This window comes from Apaloderma vittatum, unplaced genomic scaffold (assembly GCF_000703405.1).
Source record: "Apaloderma vittatum isolate BGI_N311 unplaced genomic scaffold, ASM70340v1 scaffold204, whole genome shotgun sequence".
Lineage (NCBI taxonomy): Eukaryota > Metazoa > Chordata > Aves > Trogoniformes > Trogonidae > Apaloderma > Apaloderma vittatum.
In genome coordinates, this window is record NW_009714106.1 from 3596 (window position 1) to 26211 (window position 22616).

General features: G+C 37.5%; 1 protein-coding gene across 1 annotated transcript in view; it reads left to right on the forward strand.

The window, feature by feature from the left end:
• Positions 1-22616, forward strand: part of SLC6A11 (solute carrier family 6 (neurotransmitter transporter), member 11) — a 95032-nt gene that overhangs the window by 3123 nt on the left and 69293 nt on the right. The window contains exons 2-5 of the mRNA XM_009868608.1: positions 875-1009; positions 1174-1314; positions 2656-2746; positions 20212-20344. Of these exons, the coding sequence (XP_009866910.1) occupies positions 875-1009; positions 1174-1314; positions 2656-2746; positions 20212-20344 (500 nt within the window). The remainder of the gene's footprint in view (positions 1-874; positions 1010-1173; positions 1315-2655; positions 2747-20211; positions 20345-22616) is intronic.

The following is a 22616-nucleotide window of genomic DNA, read 5'->3' on the forward strand; positions in this document are numbered from 1 at the left end:
AAGAGAAAAAATAGGAGGCATAAAGAATTTTCTCCACATAGTCAAAAGGCAGTATTTTATTCTTGATTATTTAGGTTCAGTTCTAGATGGAATACCTGAAATCTACATTAGTAGGAAGTGACATTATGCCTAACGTATGTATCTTTGATTTTTTGTTTTTGCTTTGGCATACTTCACAGCTGTGTTCTTTAGGTGCCATACCTAATAATGTGATCAATCATTAAATAATACAATGCTTCTTCTATGTGTTAATCGGAAAAAGAATGTATTTTTTGTGGTTGTATAGAGTGCTTCAATATTGAATTGTGCTATTCAATACCTGTGCTCATGTTTACTGTCAGCATCTAACAAAAATGTTGATGCTTTTATATTTTCCTACAATTTCACATTCGTACTTCTAGCTGATAAGGCCAAGGGCTGCTTTCCTGTTCTTGTAAGGAGTTCTCAAGTTTATTTCATCATTCCCTTTTCGTGATCTTTATCATCAGGTTTATCCAGCTAATATACCGTGGAGCATTTAATTTCCATAACACTTCTTTCTTCATCCCTGCTTACCTGAGAAAAGCAAGGAAGAGGAGATAGTGTAGACTGACTTGGTGGTGGTCAGAGCCGCACTGTGTGGCTGAGCAAGACTGATCTTCTCTGTGTTTGAGAGACACGTGAGCAGAATTTGTCTCTGTTGAGGAACTTTGGTCTGGTCTTTTAGTCCAGGACACTGGTTTACAGGTTAACTTCTGATATTTGGAGCCAGGAGTAAACACTTTCTGGGGTGGCTAGTAGATGGGCCTTTCCTGATAAAGAAAATAAATTTCTCACTATACTCTCAAGGAACTGTATTCATTATAAACCATACCCTCTTTATGATTGCTTGCAGGTGCCTTCCTCATCCCATATGTGGTTTTCTTTATTTGCTGTGGAATACCAGTATTTTTCCTGGAGACAGCCTTGGGGCAGTTTACTAGTGAAGGAGGCATTACATGCTGGAGGAAAGTTTGCCCTCTGTTTGAAGGTAGTAAACAGTTCTGTGTCTACTGCAAAAGAATACATTAAATCTGAAGTAAAATAAAATAAATAGAATCAAATTGGGGTTAGGATATACTTAAAGTAGTAAGTGTTTGTTATTAAATTACCTGAAAAGTAAAATTTTTCTATTGTGTCTCACTTTTTCTCTAGGCATTGGGTATGCTACCCAAGTTATAGAAGCACATCTAAATGTGTATTACATCATCATTTTAGCATGGGCTATCTTCTATTTGTTTAACTGCTTTACTACAGAGCTTCCTTGGGCTACCTGTGGACATGAATGGAATACAGGTATGGCCTCAGTAGTCGTTATTGCTATGCAAATATGTGCAAGTAATTGATTAATATATTAAAATGTTAGGAACAAAACTATTGTGGTAAAAAAAAATCTATGGAAATGGGCCAATGACTTCAAGCTACCCTATGATAAAAGAAATGAAGCCTTATTCATACCTGTTTGGTTAGGCCATTGTGTAAGCATTTGTTCCTGCAGAATATAATGTCAGATGGCAGAAGATGACTTTGGATGTTGTTAATTCTTTAATATATTCTGGCTAAATCCCAAGACTCTTATTTGCAATCATATCTATTCTCCCTGAATACAGTAAGTGAATTCTACTGAAGAGCTGATGACAGGTTACAGTCTTGCTCTTTCACTCTAATGAAATCAGGAGTTTAAATGGAGAAGAAAATATTAAATGTGGAACTTTGGATTTGCTCTTTCTGGATTTGCCAGATGTTGAGAGATAATGTTCATCAAGCAACTTCTGAGAATTTAGTCACATAAATAATCCTTCATGCATGCAAAGTAGCTTCTTATGTGAAAGATGAGGAGTGTGTGCGTAAGGGTTTGCAGTACAGGGCTCTGCATCTGTCCGCTCAATTATATTTTTATCTGTAGTGCTCTGCTGACTGCATTCGAAGATCAGAGACAGCTACAGGGAGGAATACATTCCAATGCCCTTACTTCCATGTTCCTGAACTTTTTGCATTTATTCCCTGCATTACCATCCAGTTTCAAATCATGTACCATTTGTTTTGTCTTTCGTGGTTCTTATTAATTGGTCATTACTGTGTTCTTTGAGCACACCTAAAGCTATCTGAAATCTTGCAGTTTATGATAGGGAATTAGTCTTGGGCTTCATAGATGTGGAAGGCTTCAGTATCAGTTTTGGTAACTGCAAAGGAGCTTAGCCAGCGTTGATTGATGTTCAAATGCTGGGCGTTGGCTCAACAGTGCTGAGGTGCTTTGAGCTCCTTTCTCTGTGTTAGAGATGATAATAAGGCAGATTGACTTTTTACTTGCCATATCAAGGTGAAGGGGAAGCTCGTTGCTGACAGTGTTTCCTAATCGAGTTGTTACCGTTGGTCATTGAAGCAGCAGTTGGGAGTAGGAGTATGTGGTAATTCCCAGTCCGTTTCTCAAAGCATCTTTCTTTTGCCTTGGATATTTTATTGGCCCTTGCCAAGAAGCAGCAGATGTGGTGTGTTAGTGTACCTAGAAGTCCTTTAACCATGTCGAGAAAATGTGTAATAGATTGATAGTTTTATAAGACGCATGAAACTAGAAGATGCACAAGAAGAAATGTACTTACATGTCAATATAGCAAACTCTTTTTTATTCTTTTATAGAAAACTGCGTGGAATTTCAAAAACTTAATATGAGCAACTGCAGTCAAGTTTCCCTGCAAAATGCCACTTCTCCAGTGATGGAATTCTGGGAGTAAGTGCACATAAACTTTATGTTTAATCAGACTATTCATTATCCCCCAATATTTTGATCATTTACACGTGATTGGATACCTTGTAACCCTATAGCACCTAGTGATGTGAGTTCAGCTGGAAATTTTCTCATACAGCCAAAGAGAGTGAGGATGACAGTTTTAACTCCTTTTTTAGAGGACAAAAGGAAAGGAATTCCATATCCTGAAAGAACACAGAACAAAGTGTGCCACTTGCTTAGGAGCTTGGCTCCTGCTGCTGGAGGAAAGAGCCTCAAACCCATACTAATGAGGAGGAGGAGGTGAAAGGAAGAGGATGATTTTAAATATTTCTTGGTTTTTTTCCAGGATGTTTCTTCTCCTAAGAGTTTGAGTTGCATCTTCATCCTTATTTGAGCTAACTAATACTTTGGCTTCTATATCTCATTATTTTTTAAAGGACTATAGTAACAGGAGGGTTTAACTCTCTTGTGTCTCCTTGATTCTGATTTCCAAGTAGAGTAATAGAAGAGAATTACATCTTTACAAAACACGATCTGATTTTGTGATGACACTTATTTTTTCTTACTATAAATATTTAATTAGTGCATGCATAGTTGCATATTTGTTCCTTGCAGGGCACAGTATGCATTAAGACAGTCATAGAAAAGGAGTGCAACTTTTAATACTAAGTTATCTTGCAATTCAGTGTGCTACCAAATCCTGTGTTAGTAAAATTTTTTGAGGGCCCATTCTAATCTCGTTAAGATAGAGCCTTATTCTGAGGCTGTGTGCTCAAGGGAAATGTTATGAAAGAACCATAAATTAAGACTATCCTTGAAGAGAGAACTCTACATTGACATAATTTTCTTGAATGCTGGCATATATTGTCTTTGCCTCTGAATCTTTGTCTTACTACATCAGTTGCCTTTAGCCTTCATGAGTGGTAATTTTTGCTTCAGTAACCAATACTGATGTATTTGAAAAAATATAAATTAAATCTGAACATGGCAAGAAAATGCTTACACTTTCTGGTTAAAAGAGTCATGTTATTTTCTGTTAAAGTTTTCAATAATCTGAACACTTAACATGTTAAATCTAAATATACTTCCTCTACCCGCTTCCCAGCTAACGTTTCAAAATAGATAAGAGTTTCTTAGGTGTCATCTCTTATTACAATGATTTCATCATTTCAATAAAAACATTTTATGACTGTTTGAGATAACTAGAACTAAGATTTCATATAGTTAAAGTAAATAAGCTAAGTAGTTTCTCCCCTACTAAGTTTATTTACCCACTGTGTTAGTGTGTGTATTCAACAACATTCAAAACTCAGCAATTGATGGTGACTCCAGTTATCCAGAGAAGTAGATGATGCTCAGTTGAATTATACAGAGGGCCCAGACTAAGTTCTATATCCTTTGTTATTTATTTGAAATTCCTTTCTTTGATGTGTTGTGGCCAAGCTTTTCATAACTAACAGTTTACTGGCCAGAGTAGCTTAAGATCCTATACTTACCTACTTTATCTGTCCAAGCAAAACCAAAGTTGCATAGCTTTTCACCCTTGGAAAATGAATGCACTCTCTCCTTGCTGAGGAAAGTTAAAATTTAAGTAGATATGATGTTACATGGCCTGACAAGTTAAAAGGATACAACAAATGGGAAATGCAAGAATGAGCTTTATTAAATATCAGGACTGATTTTCCATTAAAATAATTAATTGGAATTAACAGAAGATTATAATTAAGTTATATGTCTTAGATGTATCAGACTCAAATGCACAGTAGAGATCTTTGTGTGTAGATGTGTGGTGCAGATGACAGAAGTTAATATGAAGTAAATTTATTACTAGACTTGGTTAATTTGTCCGGCAAGTCACCTTTATACTCTGTAGATGTTACCAGAAATGTTATTTCACTTAGCCAGAGGCCTTGTTCACATGATGTTGCTTTACTCCTTTATAAATTCTGGTGTCAGGAACCATACATTTATGGAAAGACTCTTTTTGAAACAAATAGTAAAAGGAAAGTGGATGGAGTAGACTGCACATAGCAGATGCTTGTTGCTATTTTTGCAACTCATGTGGATAGTGTGAGAACCTTCGTTGGTGCAATAACCAATCACAGGACTGAAGTAATTTGCATAACGACAAGATTTCTTACAATTAAGTTGATAACTGTGAAGGAAAGGGGGAGACTTTAGGTTTCTTCTGAATAACCACACCATTCAAAACCTTTACACTCTGCTCTCTGCAATGACAAATCTGCAGTTGAAATTCCTCTATGTCATGGCCACATAAAGCCAATTTTCTGTGTAAAGGGTCAGATGGGAGAAAAGAGATTTGGGGTTTGTGATTTTTTGGGTTTTCTGTCTGTCACTGTCTACTCTTGAGATAATTGTGAATTAGAGTGGTAATTATTGTGAATACTGATTATGTTCACTTATTCTATGTGATCTCATTTACATGAATAATGTGTTTGTAAACTGTCAGGTTGATGTCAAATTTTCCTTTGATAATATCATATTGCTGTGGTCTTGCAGAGTATTCGCAGTATCTTTAGATGTTTTAAATAAAAAAAAAAAAACACCAAAAGCAAAAAAAACCCAAACCAAACCAAAATTATTGAGAAAGGCCCAGTATTTACATGAATGCTGGTTTTAGTGCTGTCGAGCCTAGTGCTGGCGGTTTAAGAGTTACTACTGCTAAGGAATGTACAGGTTGCTTGGTATCACACCTCGGACTAGACTGGCGTTATGTAAATGTCAGCTGAGGTCAGTAGCAGGGGCACAAGTTGGGTTTGGTTTTGTGTGTGTGCATGTAAATGAATACACCAGGCCCAAAAGGATGTCTTTACTCCCGGCTCTTTCTCCCCAATTTAAATAGTACTACTTGATCTTTTACATTATCTAGGCTAGAAGACTCAGTGCTTATTTGTTTGTGACTGGAAGCAAATCCAAATCCTCAGCTGGCTTGAGGATTGCAAATAAAAACTTCAGCATCTCTCCTGAAATATTTCTAGCTTTTATTGCTTCTGTGGCCTTGGCTACTCCTAAAGCTATTGCTGATGTCAAACAGAAACTCTCTCAAGTGCAGTGATGACTGAGAGGATACTTTACAGTACTTTGAAGCTTTTCTGGCATGCAGTTTAGAAGTTATCCTTCCTCAGGTCTGTACAGAGAATGTTGTTCCCTTGCTAACCTAGCACGTATAGACTCACTTCCCCTCATAATTCTTTGTCAGCTTTGATGGCTGGATCACAGAGAGAGAGAAGGTCTGTTTATTGTCTTTGAGGGATTGCTTATTTGTTCAGAAAAGAAGAAAGCAAAGACTTTAGAGATAAGTGCTGCAATAAGTCCCAGGTGCTGTTTTTCTTTTGGTATACTCAGAAGAATCTTATTGTATATGCAAGGACCTCAAAACTTAAAGTTTTTCCATGATCCTGTAATTCATAACTACTTTTCTGTATCTATATGATGAAAATGCTCTGATCATGTTGGAGGACTGGTAGGCAAAGTCTGGGACACTTGTTCCTTTATTTCCTCCATAAGAATGTCTATCTCTGTTAACGTTTTAAGATTTCATTTGCGTTAGCAGACTTACCACTGGCTACAGCTATCAGTGTTGACAGCTCTGGGAAAAGTGCAAGATTAAAGGATTTCTTGCCTTACTTAAAAAGACCTTGCAAGCCATAGCCTTGAGAAGTTTCACATTCCATCTGCATATACAGTCTTCTAAGGTAAGCAGATGAGTCAATAAAAATTCGCTTTTTATTATTCAGACTCTCTGATGCTGTTTTCCAAAGGAGGACAGGCAAAAGTCTTACTTTTCACTTCATACTGCTACCCAGCATTCAGAGACTGACCAGTTAACTACTCTCTGTGGTGTTTCTCTCACCCTAATCATATTGGTTGACTAAGCATTTTCTAAGAAAAAATAATCATTGTAATTTCAAGTTATAGCGTATGGAATTTTTAATGCCTGAAATTTAAACAGTTAATAGTGGACTGACAGTTAATGGAGGTGTTGATAATTTTGAGTATGTTAAAGCAGTCCAACAAAGAGAGTTGTGGCCGTGGACAACGCTGTATTTGTAGCCTGGGAAACAGAAGATACTCTGCTCCCTTGTCCTGTACTGTCCTAAGCAATGGTCTGGCAGGTATAGGGGCAGCAGCCGTGCCTGTGTGTTCTTTTGGCTGCTACTCCAGTCTGTCACCATGGGCAAGAATTTGAGGTTTCTGGTGCCTGGGAAGGGAGCTGAGCAGACAGAGGACCCTTGGTTTTGTGGTTGATTCCACCTCAATAGTTTTTTATTGGCCGTATAACAATAACTTAGGCCTCTGTTAAAGAAGGTCTAGTTGTTGGCCTGTCATCCTCTGGAGGGGGTGACACATCCTTAACATTTCCAAGTAAAGCCTAGTGAGAAAAAACCATTTTGTCTAGGGAAAAGAAAAGGGACTGTTCTCAGCGAAAAGGAAAAGGCACAAACTCTTTCCTTGAAAAGTCAAAAAGAGTTTTTCCTGTTTTATTCAGGCTGCAAATGACTGCAGGAGTCACATTGTGGTTAATCCCCACTAGCCATGAGAAGTCATTAGCAAGTTGAGCCTGATCCTGCAGTGCTCAGCACCCAGAGACCTTCAGCACCTCTCAGAACTTGCCCCTTTGTGCATGTCTTGTAGAACATTGAGTTGTGCCAGAGTTGCTCGTTTCTGTTCAGTTCCTAAGAGGCCATGTGAAAATGGCTTTTTCTTTAGGGTCATGCGAGCTCTTCATCTGATTTTTCCTCAAGACCGCTGACTTGGCCTGGCTTCACCTGAAAGAAGTGAGATAGGTGTCAAAATGCAAAGCCTGTTTCTTGATCCTGAGGGATAACTGTTACCCTAAAGCAGGGAGATGAACTTCCATGTTGTTTTATTTTTATCTTGAGTATTGTACATCACCCTTTTACTATAGAGAAAAAATTATCATAAAAAGCTGCAAAGTCAAGTATTTTTGTGTTAGGGAAATACTAGAGGTAAGGTTGTGCAATTTTAAGTTCATGTATTTCATGAATGTGATCATTGTTAGTTGAAGAACTGCCTAGTATTTTTTCAGTAGATCTGCTTTGTTCTTGCTAGAGGATGGGTGGAGAGTAAACATTGTGCAGGTAGTCAATATTTTGTTCTTCACTTTGCCTGTTTTCTTGGGGCCTATATTGTCATTATTAGGTTCCTACTATGCTGACAAAGTTATTAATTTAATCAAGGCTTCCTTTTAAATGTTACAAACCCCTCTTCAGTAGTTGTCAGTATTAACTTTTCATTGATTGTGAAGGTACCATAAACAAATTTTGTCTTCTATTTTCCCAGTTATTTAGACTGATACTATTATTTCTGATAGAGTTCATAAAATGTTTATTTCACTGTCTACTATGATTCGATTGTTTTTCGGGAATGTTTTCGGTTGGTTTCTACAATAAATTATGAGCAGGTTTTCACCTGCAGTGTGAACTAAAAAAAAAAGTACACTTTGGTAGCAAAGATCATACATGAACTATTTAAAATATCCCTTAATTACGCAATTGTAAGAGTTTCACCAACTACATTGTCTTTTAATAGTTGGAAAACGTGCACGCGGAGTTCAGTGATATGCTTAAAAAACTGTGACCTTTAGAAGCTGCTGGCTCAGATAGTCCAAGTTTGCTGAAGAGTGCTAAACATTTTTTAAAAGAATTGGTAACATTAAGGGCATTTTCGTTATTGTTAGTGTGAGACTGCATGTTTTAAGGCACGTGTGTTGAGAAATGCACTTTTTTGATACTGTAGGGAAGGGAAAGAAATATTTAAGAGAATCACAGCTGACTTACGGGGAAATTAAAAAAAAAAGTGCATAAGGTCTAAACCAGCAAAACTTTAGTCGTACCAAATCAGTCAATGCCAAAATAACCTGGCATGCTTCTTCTGGCTTTTCTAGGGTTTTAATTAGTTTCTCATAGACTTTGTTGTTGTTGTTGTTACTTGCAAAAGAAGACCACTACTGAAAGGGTTCTTTTCAGTGTTGTGCAAATACAAAAGTGAGCTCATCCTCTTCTTTAAGAGTTATTATGTGTAATCTCCTGCACTTGTATCTAAGCAAACTTTTAAATCTTCTAGAAAACTAAAAGCAAGATAGCGTTGGTGGCAATTGCTGCCTGAAACTGATTAGCTCGCTTCAGTAGCTCTCCTGAAAGAGAGGCCTCGCACAGGGCAAGCAGAAAAGTTACGTTCGCACCTTACAGTGCTCTACCGTGGGAATTGGATTTGCCGGACTAGCTGGGCAAACAGGTAGCATGTAACACTTCCAAGACATACTTTTCAATACCTCTGGAATCCTTTAAATGCATGTGTGGCTTTGTAAGTAATAGACTGTCATTTTCAACCGAGTTCGTTGGCCTTGTTCACTCTCTTGAAATAGAGAATTTTAAAGACCTTGTTGCGAGGAATTTTAGAGATGCCCGTGGAACTCTGAAAACAGTATTAAACAGCCGTCACATTCGTCTACTTCTTGGCTGCCTCAGCCTAGGTACCGCGTGAAGTAAATAGTTCCATGCAGTAAGTAAGCCTGTATCTATTTTTGGATCTTGAAGAAAGTATCATCAGAGGGGGGGAAAAAAAAGTTTAGATTTTTTTAAGAGTATTTCCCAAGTATAGCTTTGCAGATTCAGGACATTAGCAGAAAGGATATTTGCTTGGGTTTGTTTAATCAAATTAAATATTCAAAGGAGAGATGTTCTTGCTCTGCAAAAAAAAAATATGGCGAACACAGACGGAAAAATCCTTTTTTTTTTATTTTTTTGGTAAATTTGTCACTGTTTCCTGAAAAGGCGAACACAGATGGAAAAATCCTTTTTTTTATTTTTTTGGTAAATTTGTCACTGTTTCCTGCTATACTCTTACATGGCAGCAATGGCAGCAAGGAAATTGATTTGTGGTGTCAGGGAGCCTTCCCGAGGAAGACTAATTAAGTATTACTATGGAATTCCTATAAAGATTACAGAATATCAATCAGTGCACGCCTTGAAACAGTGATGTAGGCATAGTTGTCCTCTATGTGGAAAGGGAAATGACTGATATCTTCCCAAAGTCCATTCAACAATTATTTTTAATGACTTTAATGCTGCTGACTATCGGTTTTACTCTGCAAATTAAAAATTGAGCCAGTAGTTTATCTGAATTTAATTAAGAGTCGTACCGTAAGTTCCAAGTGCTACACAAGAGTGATATTTTATGAAGAGTCAGTAGTGTAATGTGAACAAAGGACTTGGGACTTCCCAAAATAGCTTCCATACATGTGAAGTTTTCTGTTTTTGTTTTTTTTCATTTGAGCTATCAGATATTCTTTGCTGCCCTATGCCCTACTCGTTTCCAGCTTTGCTTCTTAGTTTCTTTTTTCGCTTTTGTTACTAGGATTTAGTACAGAGGATGTTGACAGAGTAACTTTTTTTTTTTTTTGCTAGTGAGGTAATGTTTTTTATGTTGGCCTCCTCTGTGTGGGATGATAAGAGCTTACCATCACTCATTTGTTACATGAGTTTGTAGCCAAGAGCTCACTATGAAGGATTATTTTACAAAATCATTGAACAATTTTTTGTAGTGTGTAGTTGCTCATTTTATGACAGCATACATTTTGAGAGCCATCAGGTTGACTTACGTTTCTTCTAGGTGTTTCAGTTAACAGCTGCTGCTGTGTGCTGACCCAATTTATGTCACTCAAAAGGTGAATAAAAAGAGGATTTTTGTTGCTGCATGACTTAGGGGGAACACTAGAGAAATGCTGAAGGAATGGGTTGTATCGAGAGCATATCAAGAAACTATAGAGCAGAGGAGAGTGGAACAGTATTTGACAGAATTAAACTCTCAGATTTGGTTAAAAAGAAATTGTCGTGATTTCAGTGAAAGAGGTTGAAGGAAAATAGGTAAGGTAAGGAAAGGCTAGAGGAGAAGTGGGGGGTTCTGTGTTTATCACTGTCTCTTGCTGTGCATATACACAAACACACATACATACAAAAATGAAAAAAAAGCAATATATGCACATAGATAGTAGCTGCTAAGCAATGTCACGTTACATTCAGGTAACAAGTATTGGCTTTAATGAGGCAGGGATTGACACAGTAAATATGCATTTTTGCTTTCAAACGGTACTAGAAAACTTAGAGAAGAGTCTTCTGAGGAAAGCTTATTCTTTTAATTGGATGAGAGATATAAAAATGGATAATGAATGGACCAACATTCAACACTATCAGGACTTCAGGAAGGAAGAACTAGGCTGAACAGCAGCAAATGTGACTCGACTAGAAATAGTTTATTATGATATGTGTAGGTCATGGAAAATACACTGTAAGAGGTTAATAAGAGCTGTGCATAATGCTTTAGCCAAGGGATTCTTGTTAACATGACCACTGGCTCTTTCTGCTACTTTAAAAAGAACCAAGTGTGGCGTTAAGTAGATTTCCAGAAGATAATTCTTAAAGTTTGAGAGAATTTCATTACTGGTTATTTAATCCGTAATCCATAGATCATCTCCTAAAAACTGAGGTACATCTTTCTAAGCATTAAGCACTTATGGCTGGAGACTACAGGTAGGTATCCAGCAATATCTGGAAAGGATTATTTGTAGCACTTGTAGCAACCTCTGGATAGGTTAGATTTCCTATTCTGGAGTTTACATGAAACCTTAAAAAGAGAGGTTGGTACAGTATACAGATTCTGTGTCCTTTGTTAGTTCTTGATAGATAGCTTTCTGAGAAGTCAGAGTGTCACCTTGTTTCGACTTCCGGTGAGAGTTTGACACCTGTACTTTCTCTGGTTATTGCAGAGAATATACTCTTTTAATGCCTAAATCTTGTACAAATTCACAGGAAGATATGTGGTATTAACACTAACCAATCTATCCTTCTTTCTGATGTCATGATCGTGGGACTTGACTTGATGTCACTAGTACACAGAATGCTGCTATACCTGTTGCCCAGGATAGTGTTGTACCATTCTGTATGTGTTCTCGTGTCAAGAGATAATGAACCATGCCAGAAAAGAGAAACCTTGGAAAATAGTGTCAGTAATAAATAGAGTGATAAACTAACTAGGGAAATAACAAGACCAGTCTTTTTAGGTTCATTTTGTTGAAGGAGAGTTTTTCGTTTTACTTTGTCCTGTACATATATACGTATGTTTATTAAAAAGTCCTGAAAAGTTTACTTTGTAAACTGCTAGCTTTTTCTTTTCATGGAGTTGTATATCCTTCAGCACTCACCATACATTTTGTAAGTTTATCATATGAATACCATTATTAAAATCTATCATATGAGTATGTAACACAGTGGAGAAAACTATCTCAGATCTTTAGTATCTTCTGTCCTCTGTTTAATACTTGTTGATTGGGTGGGTTTTTTACTGTGAGAGAAAATCACTCTATATTCAAAAATGATGAAGAGTGTGTAGTTTTGGTGAATTGACCTTCTCTAAGCTGTTATTCATTACTTTATGAGAGTTTTAGTGTGTCTAGTCTGTAGATTGGAGACTGCTGACTTGAGCAATAGAGGCTTCTCTGAAATATCACTACTTGTATGTTTATATACAAGTATTGAAATAAGCATTCTCTCAAAAGATTTTATTCCTCCAAAGCTGTTCCTTTTTCACTTTTGAGTTCTGCTGTCTGGATGCATGGATCAGCCTGTCTTCCAAACCAGACAACAATTAGCACAGATAAGACAGCCACAGGGAAATGTCGCAACTCCCTGAATGGTATTTCAGTACAGGAGAGCTTCTCTGCTGTTCAGCAGAGCTTGATGGTTTTAATAGAGCAAAAAGAGCAAGTTAACTACCTGAGAGATCCTTTAAAGCTGCTTGCAGTCATCAGAGTTGAGGAACCGCAGATTTGAGCAGGAACTCAGAGCACTGCTGCTTAAGGAAGGGTGCAGGGTCAAATGAGGCTCAGCGTTCAATTTCTAAAATTCTGTCAGACAGTGGGAAAGTTGTGGTGGTTCAGATGAGACAACAAATGCTGCTGGTTGTGAAACAGCTCAAATTAGCTGTTTCTAAGCCATTCCTATAGTGGCATGGGTGGACACACTCCTCATCAATAAATAACGTGTCACAAACACATCAGAGAAGCAACTGCCTCTGATCCCTTCAACAAGAATGTCACTTTTTACTTTTTTGTGTGTCCCTCCTTGGCAAATATCTCAGTCTTCTAGTGTGTCTGGAAGCACTGCAGTCGTTATAGTCTTACAAAGGAGGCTGATTTTATGATGACTAACTAGTTGAATTGGCATCTAACAAGCATCTGAATAAATGCAACAGTCTGCAGTGTGATTGTCTACATGCAGATGTTTACCAGAACCTTAATACACTTGTAGCTCTCTGGCCTAGCAGTTCAAGCATCTGCAGTAGATTCTGGTACATGGAATCTGATACCTTTTCAGAATTCAGTTAGTATCTCCTCAAGTTTCTGCATATCAGAAACTGTATACTTGCACACGATACTTGACTGCATTTGAGTATGAAATAATAAATTTTCACAAGAATTAAAACATGTTAAGTGCATAAAGTGTGATGAGAGAAAGAAAGGCGAGAGTTTAGGAAATACGCCTTTGGGTAGAAACTTCAACTCATTCTAACGCAGAAATAGAGGATGTCTGACAGATATTGATACTTTTCGACTAAACTGATGGGAAATTGTGCAGCACCAGCACTCAAATACGTTATGCTTTTTGTACAAGGAGCTCAGTAACAAAGTTCACAAAGTAAATATGGATCAGATGTGAAAAATCCACAGGGAAAAGAGTACAAGCAAGGCCACGGTACAGTAGCTCTGCCGCTGCTTAGTGGCTTCATTCTGTTTTCCTTTTATTGCTCACAGAATGCTCTGAGGACAGAGTTTGGCCCAGAGTATAAAGGTTTGTTGCCACCTATGTTTGGGGCTGAACAGACACACATGAAGTGTCCTCGAGAGGCTGCCTCCTCTGTTTGGGTGTTTTTGGTTGGTTTTGGTGTTGTTTTTTTAAAAGAAAAATGTCTTGGAAACTGCTCCAAATCAGAGAGGGAACATGAAGGGACTTTCCTCAAATAGATTGAATCGGTTCTTCAGCTTTCCAAATCATGAAATAATGCAGTAAGTACCCTGGTACATTCCTTTCGACAATGTGTTGGCAGTGGTTAATCCTCTTTCGGTTCAAGAGACTGGTACAGCTCCGCACATTGGAACACTTTATTAAAGACGCTCTTGCCCAGGAAAATGCTATGTTCTCTTGGTAATGTGGTGTAGTAAGCTTTCAAAGTGTTAGATTTCTAATCTAGATAGAAAGGTTACTTTTCAGCTATGAGTAGTCAGAAGTAACAGGCCCCTCTACAGCAATTTCAACAATGGAGGGGCCCTTCTTCCTGCCAGATGTCCTGAACTACTAAATGGAAGAGTGATTTAGTACATTCTCAAACAAATTAAAAACATTTTCACTAAGTTTGTAATACTTTCTGAAATAATTTCCTCATGGGATTTGATCTTTCTACATTTTGCTGGAGCCTACACGTGCAATGATGTTAATTGAAAGAACAGAAATAACCATTAGCAACAGTCTGTTCCTGGAATGTAGGTAGCAAAAGGTGGCAGTATGCTGTCTACTTGCTTGCCAAGTATATTGTTTTATGTGTACTTAAAGTACGCTGAGAGTTTTCCGTAGCTCCTTTATCTCTCCCTGACTCTCTCCACACTTACTTGTTTGTATCCACACTTACATTTTGATTCAAGTTAAACTGTAAGCTGGAAACATGCTTACGATATATGGTATGATAAGCTGTAACGAGAATAAATCTACGCTGTAGTAGTAATGTCATGACTTTGTTCAGTCTATAGTTGTAAATACTCTTGTGACAAAACATCAGTATCTCTGACAGCTAACAGGAAACAAACACCACCCATTATCCCACTTAAATTTGTCTTTTATTCATTAGATTCTTGTAACTCTTATCACTTCAGTGTTATGTATAGAAGGAAAAATAAAAACCTTCAATAACACTTAGTCAAGCTATATATGTGTGACTAGAGGTAGTGAAACCCTCAAACATAGCGTGTCCTTGGGTGTGAGGCATATTACAAATCCAAACTGGTGTAAACTCAGTTTTCTATTTGCAAGCAAAATATCCTATGTAGAATTAAAAGTTTTCTACAACAGAACTCAAAACTTTACTCTGCCTTGAGTTAACCTTTGCATTCCAAATTAACCCTAACACTAGTGAAGCTCATTTCCTTCAGTATTCTGTTCAAGATGCTCAAATGCCACCAGTCCCTGGCTTCATTCCCAGGCTTTTGGTCAGTTCAAGAAATTGGACTGCTGCGTATTTTTAATCAACAAAACAAACCCATAACAGCTACAACAAAAAAAACCCCACAAACTCAATAACTACAATAAATCTTTTAAACTCTCATCAGTTTCTATTTTTTATGAGATACAAAGAAGTTAATGATTTGTATCTTTACGTCTATGTGCAAGACAAATCTCTTTTAGAGCAAAGTTTCACGTGGTCTTAAGTTGTTGGCAGCAAACTTGATATACTCAAAGTTACTCTGCTGAAAAGGGCTTGTACTAACCAGTGATCTTGCATTCTGTAGTAATTCAAATGGTTACCTCCAGGTACCTCCAGTTTGCACTAGCAGCTACTGTGGTCCTCTAGATTTTTGGGATTTTTTCTATCAGGATTGTCGGGTTTTATTTCCTTAAATGCATGATGATTTCTGGAAACTGCTATTTATTTAGAGAACATTAGAAAACTTTTCTGAATGCAGTATCTTTTCCCTTAAATGCCCTGCAAGGTAGAAAGTTGGCAGCAGTTTTTTGGATGTGAGTACATTTGGGCCTTAGGCTGGTGGCAGGAGTGAATTCTAGCAGTACAGTTTCTAGACATTCCAATGAAGTGTTTGTTAAGATATTTCCCCTCATTTAATTTGTGGAGATTTTACTTGAGGATCCTCAGCTTTGATACATATAAAGAATTTATTACACACACCCCCCCCAAACAAGCTGAACTCTAGAATTCATTGTAGAGCTTTTTTCTTTCAAATGCTTATTATTTCAAAAAGGAGAGTATCACTTACAATGCTGGTTTTACTGCTCTTATCCTTTATCTTTTCCTGCATTAAGAGATGAGGAGAACAAGGTAGTGCATTTGCAGTGATAAAAGAAGAGAAAGACCCAGTAAAAACTACACTATCTGGTTTTTGTCATCTATGTGATTTATACAAGGCCATGGCAGCTTTTAGATAGCAGCTGAGCTGATGAGGGGCAAGAAGTTGTGATCAACTCTGTCATCTTCTGACCTTTGGATGTATCAACCTTATTTTTTGAATGCAGGGAGGAATCATGTATTTTTAAAACACTCCCCTTTTTGTTTTATTTAAGTTGAATAATAAAAGACTAAGAGCAGATGAGAGCAGTCAGGCTGAACTGAGGCTTTGTGAGAAGAATTTTGTGTTTTCAATGCCTCTTCCTTTCAAAATCCACATTTGCTGCTGCTGTTTCAGATGGTTTCGGCAGGCAAGCTAAGGCCCAGGCATTAGGGAGAACTGCTTTGTGCCTGCCGGGGAAATCACTGCTAGCCTCTGAGCAAGGCTTTCTCTTCCTTGGAATCTATTCTTTGCATACGTTGTGTGTTATAGTTTAATTATATGTTCTGAACTCATCGCTGCTCACTTTCTAAGGCAAAGACTCAACGATTCTGCTTGAGCTAAGAAAATACAAAACAATTTACAACAGTATGTTTAAATACCGATTGTTGCGCTAACAGTTCAAGTTGATTGGCACCACACGTCTTTTATAAATGGCCGCAGCAGGGATAATTGTGTTGAGGCCATTAATTTGCTGTTTACTTTCTATGATGCTCTTTACAAAAGAATGGGGCCGGGATTTTTGGACTGGTAAGGTAGGTGTGTCTGCTGTTTGTGACTTCTCACAGAGCATTCAGAAAAGACTGAGCATTGACTTGCTGCAGAGAGCTTCCAGGAACTGGTTGCTTTGAAAAATCCTCATCTTGAATCTTTATTGAGAATTGTGTTCTTAAGGCAAAGTTGTCTTTTGGTCCGTGAAACATTCTAACCGAGAGAGAGAGTAATAACTTTAATTTATCAAAAATTGTTATGCAGTTGGGGAAGAACAATGTAGTTATTCAAGTGACTGGCTGCTGAAATGGGTTACTTAGACAGCTGGACCTGGATTATGGTGAGAGTCTGAAGCAATTCGGCAAGGTCTGTTTGAGCCCTGCCGGTGTAGCAGTCGTGCACTTCCACCCTGCTGTTTTGCAGCGTGGTGGCAGCACTGTGGAGTTATTATCGAAAGCTTTCCATGTGCTTTTCTTCCCCCCAGCACACAGTTCTACAGCATTTTCTTTTGGAAAAGAAATACTACTTATATTTAGGGGCACGCGTGCATAGACGTCTTTCAGATATGCAGGAAAATATTGGTTTGATGGAAACAGTGATTTTTTTTTTTTTTTTTTCAGTGAAAATAAAGCTAAATGAAGAAAAGATTCCAGCTCACAATTATTGTGGCCAAACACAAACATTTTGTTGTGGTTTTTTTGGATTGTGTGTTCTCTTGGTTTAGTTTTCTTTTTCACCTTAAAAAACCACCTCGAACCACTATTAATTTTTAAATGTAGTATGCCACTTGAAAATAAAAATTAGAACCTTTCTAAGAAAACCACAATTAACATTCTTTAGGCTGCCCCTGCTTGTCCTAAGAGTTTCTCTCACTTAACCTGTTGGTGAGGTTCAAACTGAACTTGGACTGATCTCTTTCCAACCTACATCTTTAAGTCAGCATACCAATACTTACTTTAAAACAAACAAACAAAAAACAACCCCCACAACTGCAAACAAACCAATCAATTGCAGCTAGAGACTAGGAATTATAGGTAATGTATACTTAGTGTAATTGCAGAAAAGTTGGATATATGTTGTCTCCCAACAAAAGTATGCGATTTTGTCAGCATTTAGCGGCCAGCCCAGCCCTAACCTAGAGTGTAAATGTGCTGCCTATGTTATTATGTGCCAACAGGCTGGTAATACACTGCTTTCTTCCTGTAGGGTTGCAAAAGGTCAGTGTTGACTCTACAGCAATGTTTTCTTGGTATCAGCAGCTGCGTTTGTCCAAGCTATTCCTCCTTAATCCTGGCAAAGCAGAAGTCTTACTGGTGGGTTAAGATTGTTAGTCTGTTAGGGGCTGCATGGTAAGATTGGTGCCCAAATAAGGAAAACTAAGATATTTATTGGCTCGTTATTTTCCATCACAGTAAATTACATTTTGAAGCTTTTAGTCCATTTCCCAAATCTGTTTGTTTTAAAAGAAACCTTTTCAGTACCTGCAATCAAAATAGGTCTCTGCAAATGCCTGTTCTTTGCTTTGTCATCACGTTTCCCTGGTGGACTATTCACTCTTAACATGTCTTTTGACATGGTTATCCATAGCCTGTTGTCAGTACTCATCTGCCTTTTGTTGCCTGGACCCTGTTTAATCATAATATACCACTTCTTGTCTTAGTTCTCTTGCAAGCAGCACCCTAACATTCAAGGTGAGCTATGAGTTCAGGGATTTCTTGTGCTCTTTGAATGAGAATTTGTAAAGAGGGTGGATGTCACTGTAAGTTAAATCCCACATGATATCATCTGTCAGCTTGCTTAGAACTTGAATTTTAAGGATATGTTTCATCAGCCTTTCTGTTTAATTACGGCTCAGTGATGTTATTTTCAGTTGTAGACTGTAGGTGTAAACTATGTCCTTCCCCTTCCTGATTAAAACATATCCTTCGTTAAAAGCTGCCTCTCTTCGTTTCTGAGCACATTGTCATGACAGTTCTTTAGGTTCTTTGCAGGTCTTAGCAGGCTGAAGGTGTTCCATGCTAAACCACTTCTCTCTCAAACTAAATGATGGCAGAAGCTTAGCAGAACAAAACTAGTTACTGGATGTGTATAGTACAGTGATTATTATTATAGGGCTTTTAATGATGTTAGAATTCCTGTGAAATTCAGTTAATTGGGTTTCATTCACAATGTCCCTGGGAGGGAGGTTGATGTCAGTCTGGGGTCTCTGAGGTTGTATAAATAATACATATTACGGATTTCAGAGAAAACTTTATTGAGGATAACTCATGTAAGGTTGAATGTTGGAAATTTTTCATGTGAATGTGTGTATGTGTGCATACATGTGAACAAATATATCTGTGGAAACATGCAGGGAATGAGCCGTGACCAGTTCCTATAGAGCTTGGGTTCAGCTGATAAAAGGCATGAATGACGGCTTCTGTGGGTATAATGAATAAATGACTAATTGCTTGCTTTAAGTCATTTCAAAAGGATGAGGTCTTTCCAGATCTTTGAATGTATAGAATGTAAATACCTATCAGTTTCTGACCTCAGGTACCAGTTAGATCATACTTTTATTGTTTTGGAAAATTGTAATTCCTGGGGAAAAAAAATAGTCTTTTAATTATCTGTAAGGTTTCTTTCAGACTTAAGAGAAATTGAAAAGTCTCAAGAGAGTTCATAAAATCACTGAGCGCTATAGGAGTAAATTTTTGCTCTGGCTTTTAAATTCTTCATCCATACAACCAGGAGGGCCCATGTTTTATTTACAGGCTGGTAAATAATTTAAATTTTGTTTAATCTGAGTGTTTATGTAAAGTAAAAATAAAAGGGCGTAAGAGGACTGCACATCTCCCAGATAAGAACATCATTTGTATATATAAAAAAGCTTGTGAGTAAAATGCCCAGATTTCTAGAAACTAATATTGAAGCCTGGTTCACCAGGTTTCCTATGTGAATACTAGCAATTAATTTGATTTTTCTCTTTCCAAATGCTTAAACAAAAAATAATCACAAACCACCAAAACTCTTTAATATCTTGTTTACGTAGTTAGTAAATACAGTGGCCCGGGACTGTGAGTTTTTCCTAAAATATATTAGGACTTATGTTTTTAGAACTAACTGCCTAGTATTTAAAATACACTATTTTCAAATAGTATATGCAATCTGTATTTTTGCTGATCATTTTTCTCCAAAAAGTTTGTACGTTTTTGAAATGCTGAGATTTTAAAATTAGCATTTCCTAAATAGAATCCATCCAGAAAATGTTGAGGTGCTTCATGGTTTTGAGAACAAACAATTTAAAATAATAGCTTCAGTTACCAAAGTTACCAAAGAAAGTTTGTGAAAATAAATGTTACAAGGTAAAAATAATGGTTAGAACTTTTTTCCCCTGTAAAAAAAACTATTGAAAAAACCATTTTTATTAAAGAAACACGCTTATTACTGGAATGTTGTATTTTGGGCTTATGTATGTCAGTTATTAATTCAAAGAAATTTGGGGAGGAGTTGTTTTTTATTTTATACAAAAGCTATTTTTAAGTGTTTATTGTTTTGTCACTGACCTGGAAAAATTAAAGTGCTGTTTTACTTCAATATCTTTTTTGTTGTTGTTTTCTGGAAGGCGAAGGGTGCTAGCTATATCTGATGGAATTGAACATATTGGGAATCTTCGCTGGGAACTAGCACTGTGCCTCCTTGCTGCTTGGACTATCTGCTATTTTTGCATTTGGAAAGGAACAAAATCTACTGGAAAGGTGAGGTCTAAAATCCTCTGCAGCAGTTGCATTGTGACTCTCTTGTGCTCCAAACCTATGTTGTCATTTACATTTCTTTAGATCGTAGTGGTGGAATTTTACATGCATCGTACGTTGCTCTAGGTAGCTGCGCTCAGGCAGTGTATAAATTGGTAATGCTAAGTAGTGAAGAATCGGTCGTATTTTGCATTGGTTTGTTCCTCTTGGTTTTCATGATTTGTTTTTTCCCAAGTCTGTTAGATGAGGCTGGTTGCCTTTGTTGTGCTTTGGGTTTGTTAATTTAGCAGACTACGCTACCGGCAAGTCCTTGGAGCCTGAAATCAGTACTGGGCTGTGTTGATGCCTGTGCATGAGGTCACCAAAATTTGAATTCTGTCCCAAACTCACAGGAGTTGAAACTCTCGGTGACATAAGTAAATTACACACACAAAGAAAGAGAATTTAGAAATACAAGCAACCTACAACAAACGCAAATGGAAAAGCAGAAATAATTAAACCTCAAAGAGGTAAAGATGGGGGAAAAATATAAATATTTAGTGCTCCTGTAACTTTCTGAGTGAATGTCATTCCTTACTGGGCACCCAGCAGAGAGACACAACTTCCCAGGCTAAGCAAGTCACAGCATGACGGAGAGGTTGCCCCTGGAGTAGGAGCAGATGTAGTTCTGAGTACAATATATGATTAATCAACTAAAGAGAGAGGAAAAGAGCCACAGTTCGGGAGCAGTGTGTCTGAAACGAAGCACTGGTTTATCATGTTGGAACCAACAAATACAAGGAAGAAAAATTATTGGACTGAAACATTTTGTGTGTTTAATTTTCAATAGTTTATCAATTAGTTTGCTTGGATTTTTTTGTTTGTTTCTGTTTTAGTAGCCTACAATAAGTGTTTGAAAGGTAGCGCGTGGTTATTCATTTTGAAAATGTCCGAGTGAAATTTTTCATTTTTCGCAACCAACCACACCCTTCTTCCTATCAAAATTTTGGCTGCAACTATTTACTGAACTCTGTATTTGCTAACTCTGTCTGTCAATCTGGTACTGCATTTTTTCATCTAAGTATTTGCACTTGGACTTATGCACACGGATTTATGCAGTCCTGCTTTTATCAAGTCACTGCAGGAAAAATGCTGAGAAAGACTGTCTAGGGATACAGATAACCATGAATAGTTTAGAGGAAAGGCAGGGGGGGAACCTAAAGGGAGAGATACAGAGAAGCAAAGGCGATATAAGGGAATGACAAGATAAATGTCCATATGTCTTTGAAGCATGCACTCCAGGGAGATACAAAAGTGGTTTGGAGTTGTCTGAGGAGCTACAGCTGGCAGTGAAGAAATGAAACTGAGCAAAACTAATTTTCTTTTTTCCATCAGAAAGACTGTCTGAGGATGGAGATCTATTCTGCCATAGCATAATCTGACCCAAGGGTGGAGGAAAAAACATATCTTGTGAATGCACGTGCGTGCATGCAAGGTTGTGCAAAACTGCACTGTACTTAAGAGAAGTAGCGTTGGTAGAAATCATTTGCTGACAGGGAGAGGCTCTAGTGTTTTTGGAAAAGAGATATCTTGCATTACTGCATTACTGTGGTTTAGATTCAGATTTTTCTCATCCTTTATATGCCTATCACACAAGATCCCTTTGGTTTATACCATTTCCCCAGCAATAGATCGTGACATTTTTGGTTTGTGGGTTTTTTTTGTTTCCTGATAGCTTAGCTAAAACCTCAGCTTACAGGTGGAATAAATTTTATTTGACTTTATTTCAGTGTGATTTTGATAACTACCTTTCTGATGAGGTGAAGTGAGATGAGACAGCCTGAGAAAGAGACATGTCTTGTTCATTTGAAATGGGAGGATAAGCTTCTGAACCAACCAGAAATAGCTAGCAGCCTTGCAGTAGAAGTGCAGAGAAAATGGAATTAATACATGACATTCAGCTTTATAGGTCTGAAGCTTAAAAAAAATAGATCAGAGTCCTGTAAGAGGTAGACTCATCCTATATTTACGCTGTTTCCAAACGGTTCTGTTTCCAAACTCAGGAGGAAGCAGACTGCTGTGTTCCTCAGGAGATACTGTGCTACTCAGCAGTCTGCCTGGGCAGAGGATCCATTGCTTCTCAAGAAATATGCAGTTAAGGATCTTTCCTAGACAATATTGATTGATTTTTTTTTTTTCCCCCTCTATTTCTGTTCCAGTAATTAGTGAGAAAAGCTTTTTACTAGATGATTGTGTGACATTGCAATTGGTTTCCAGCTGTATGTTTTCTTTTTCC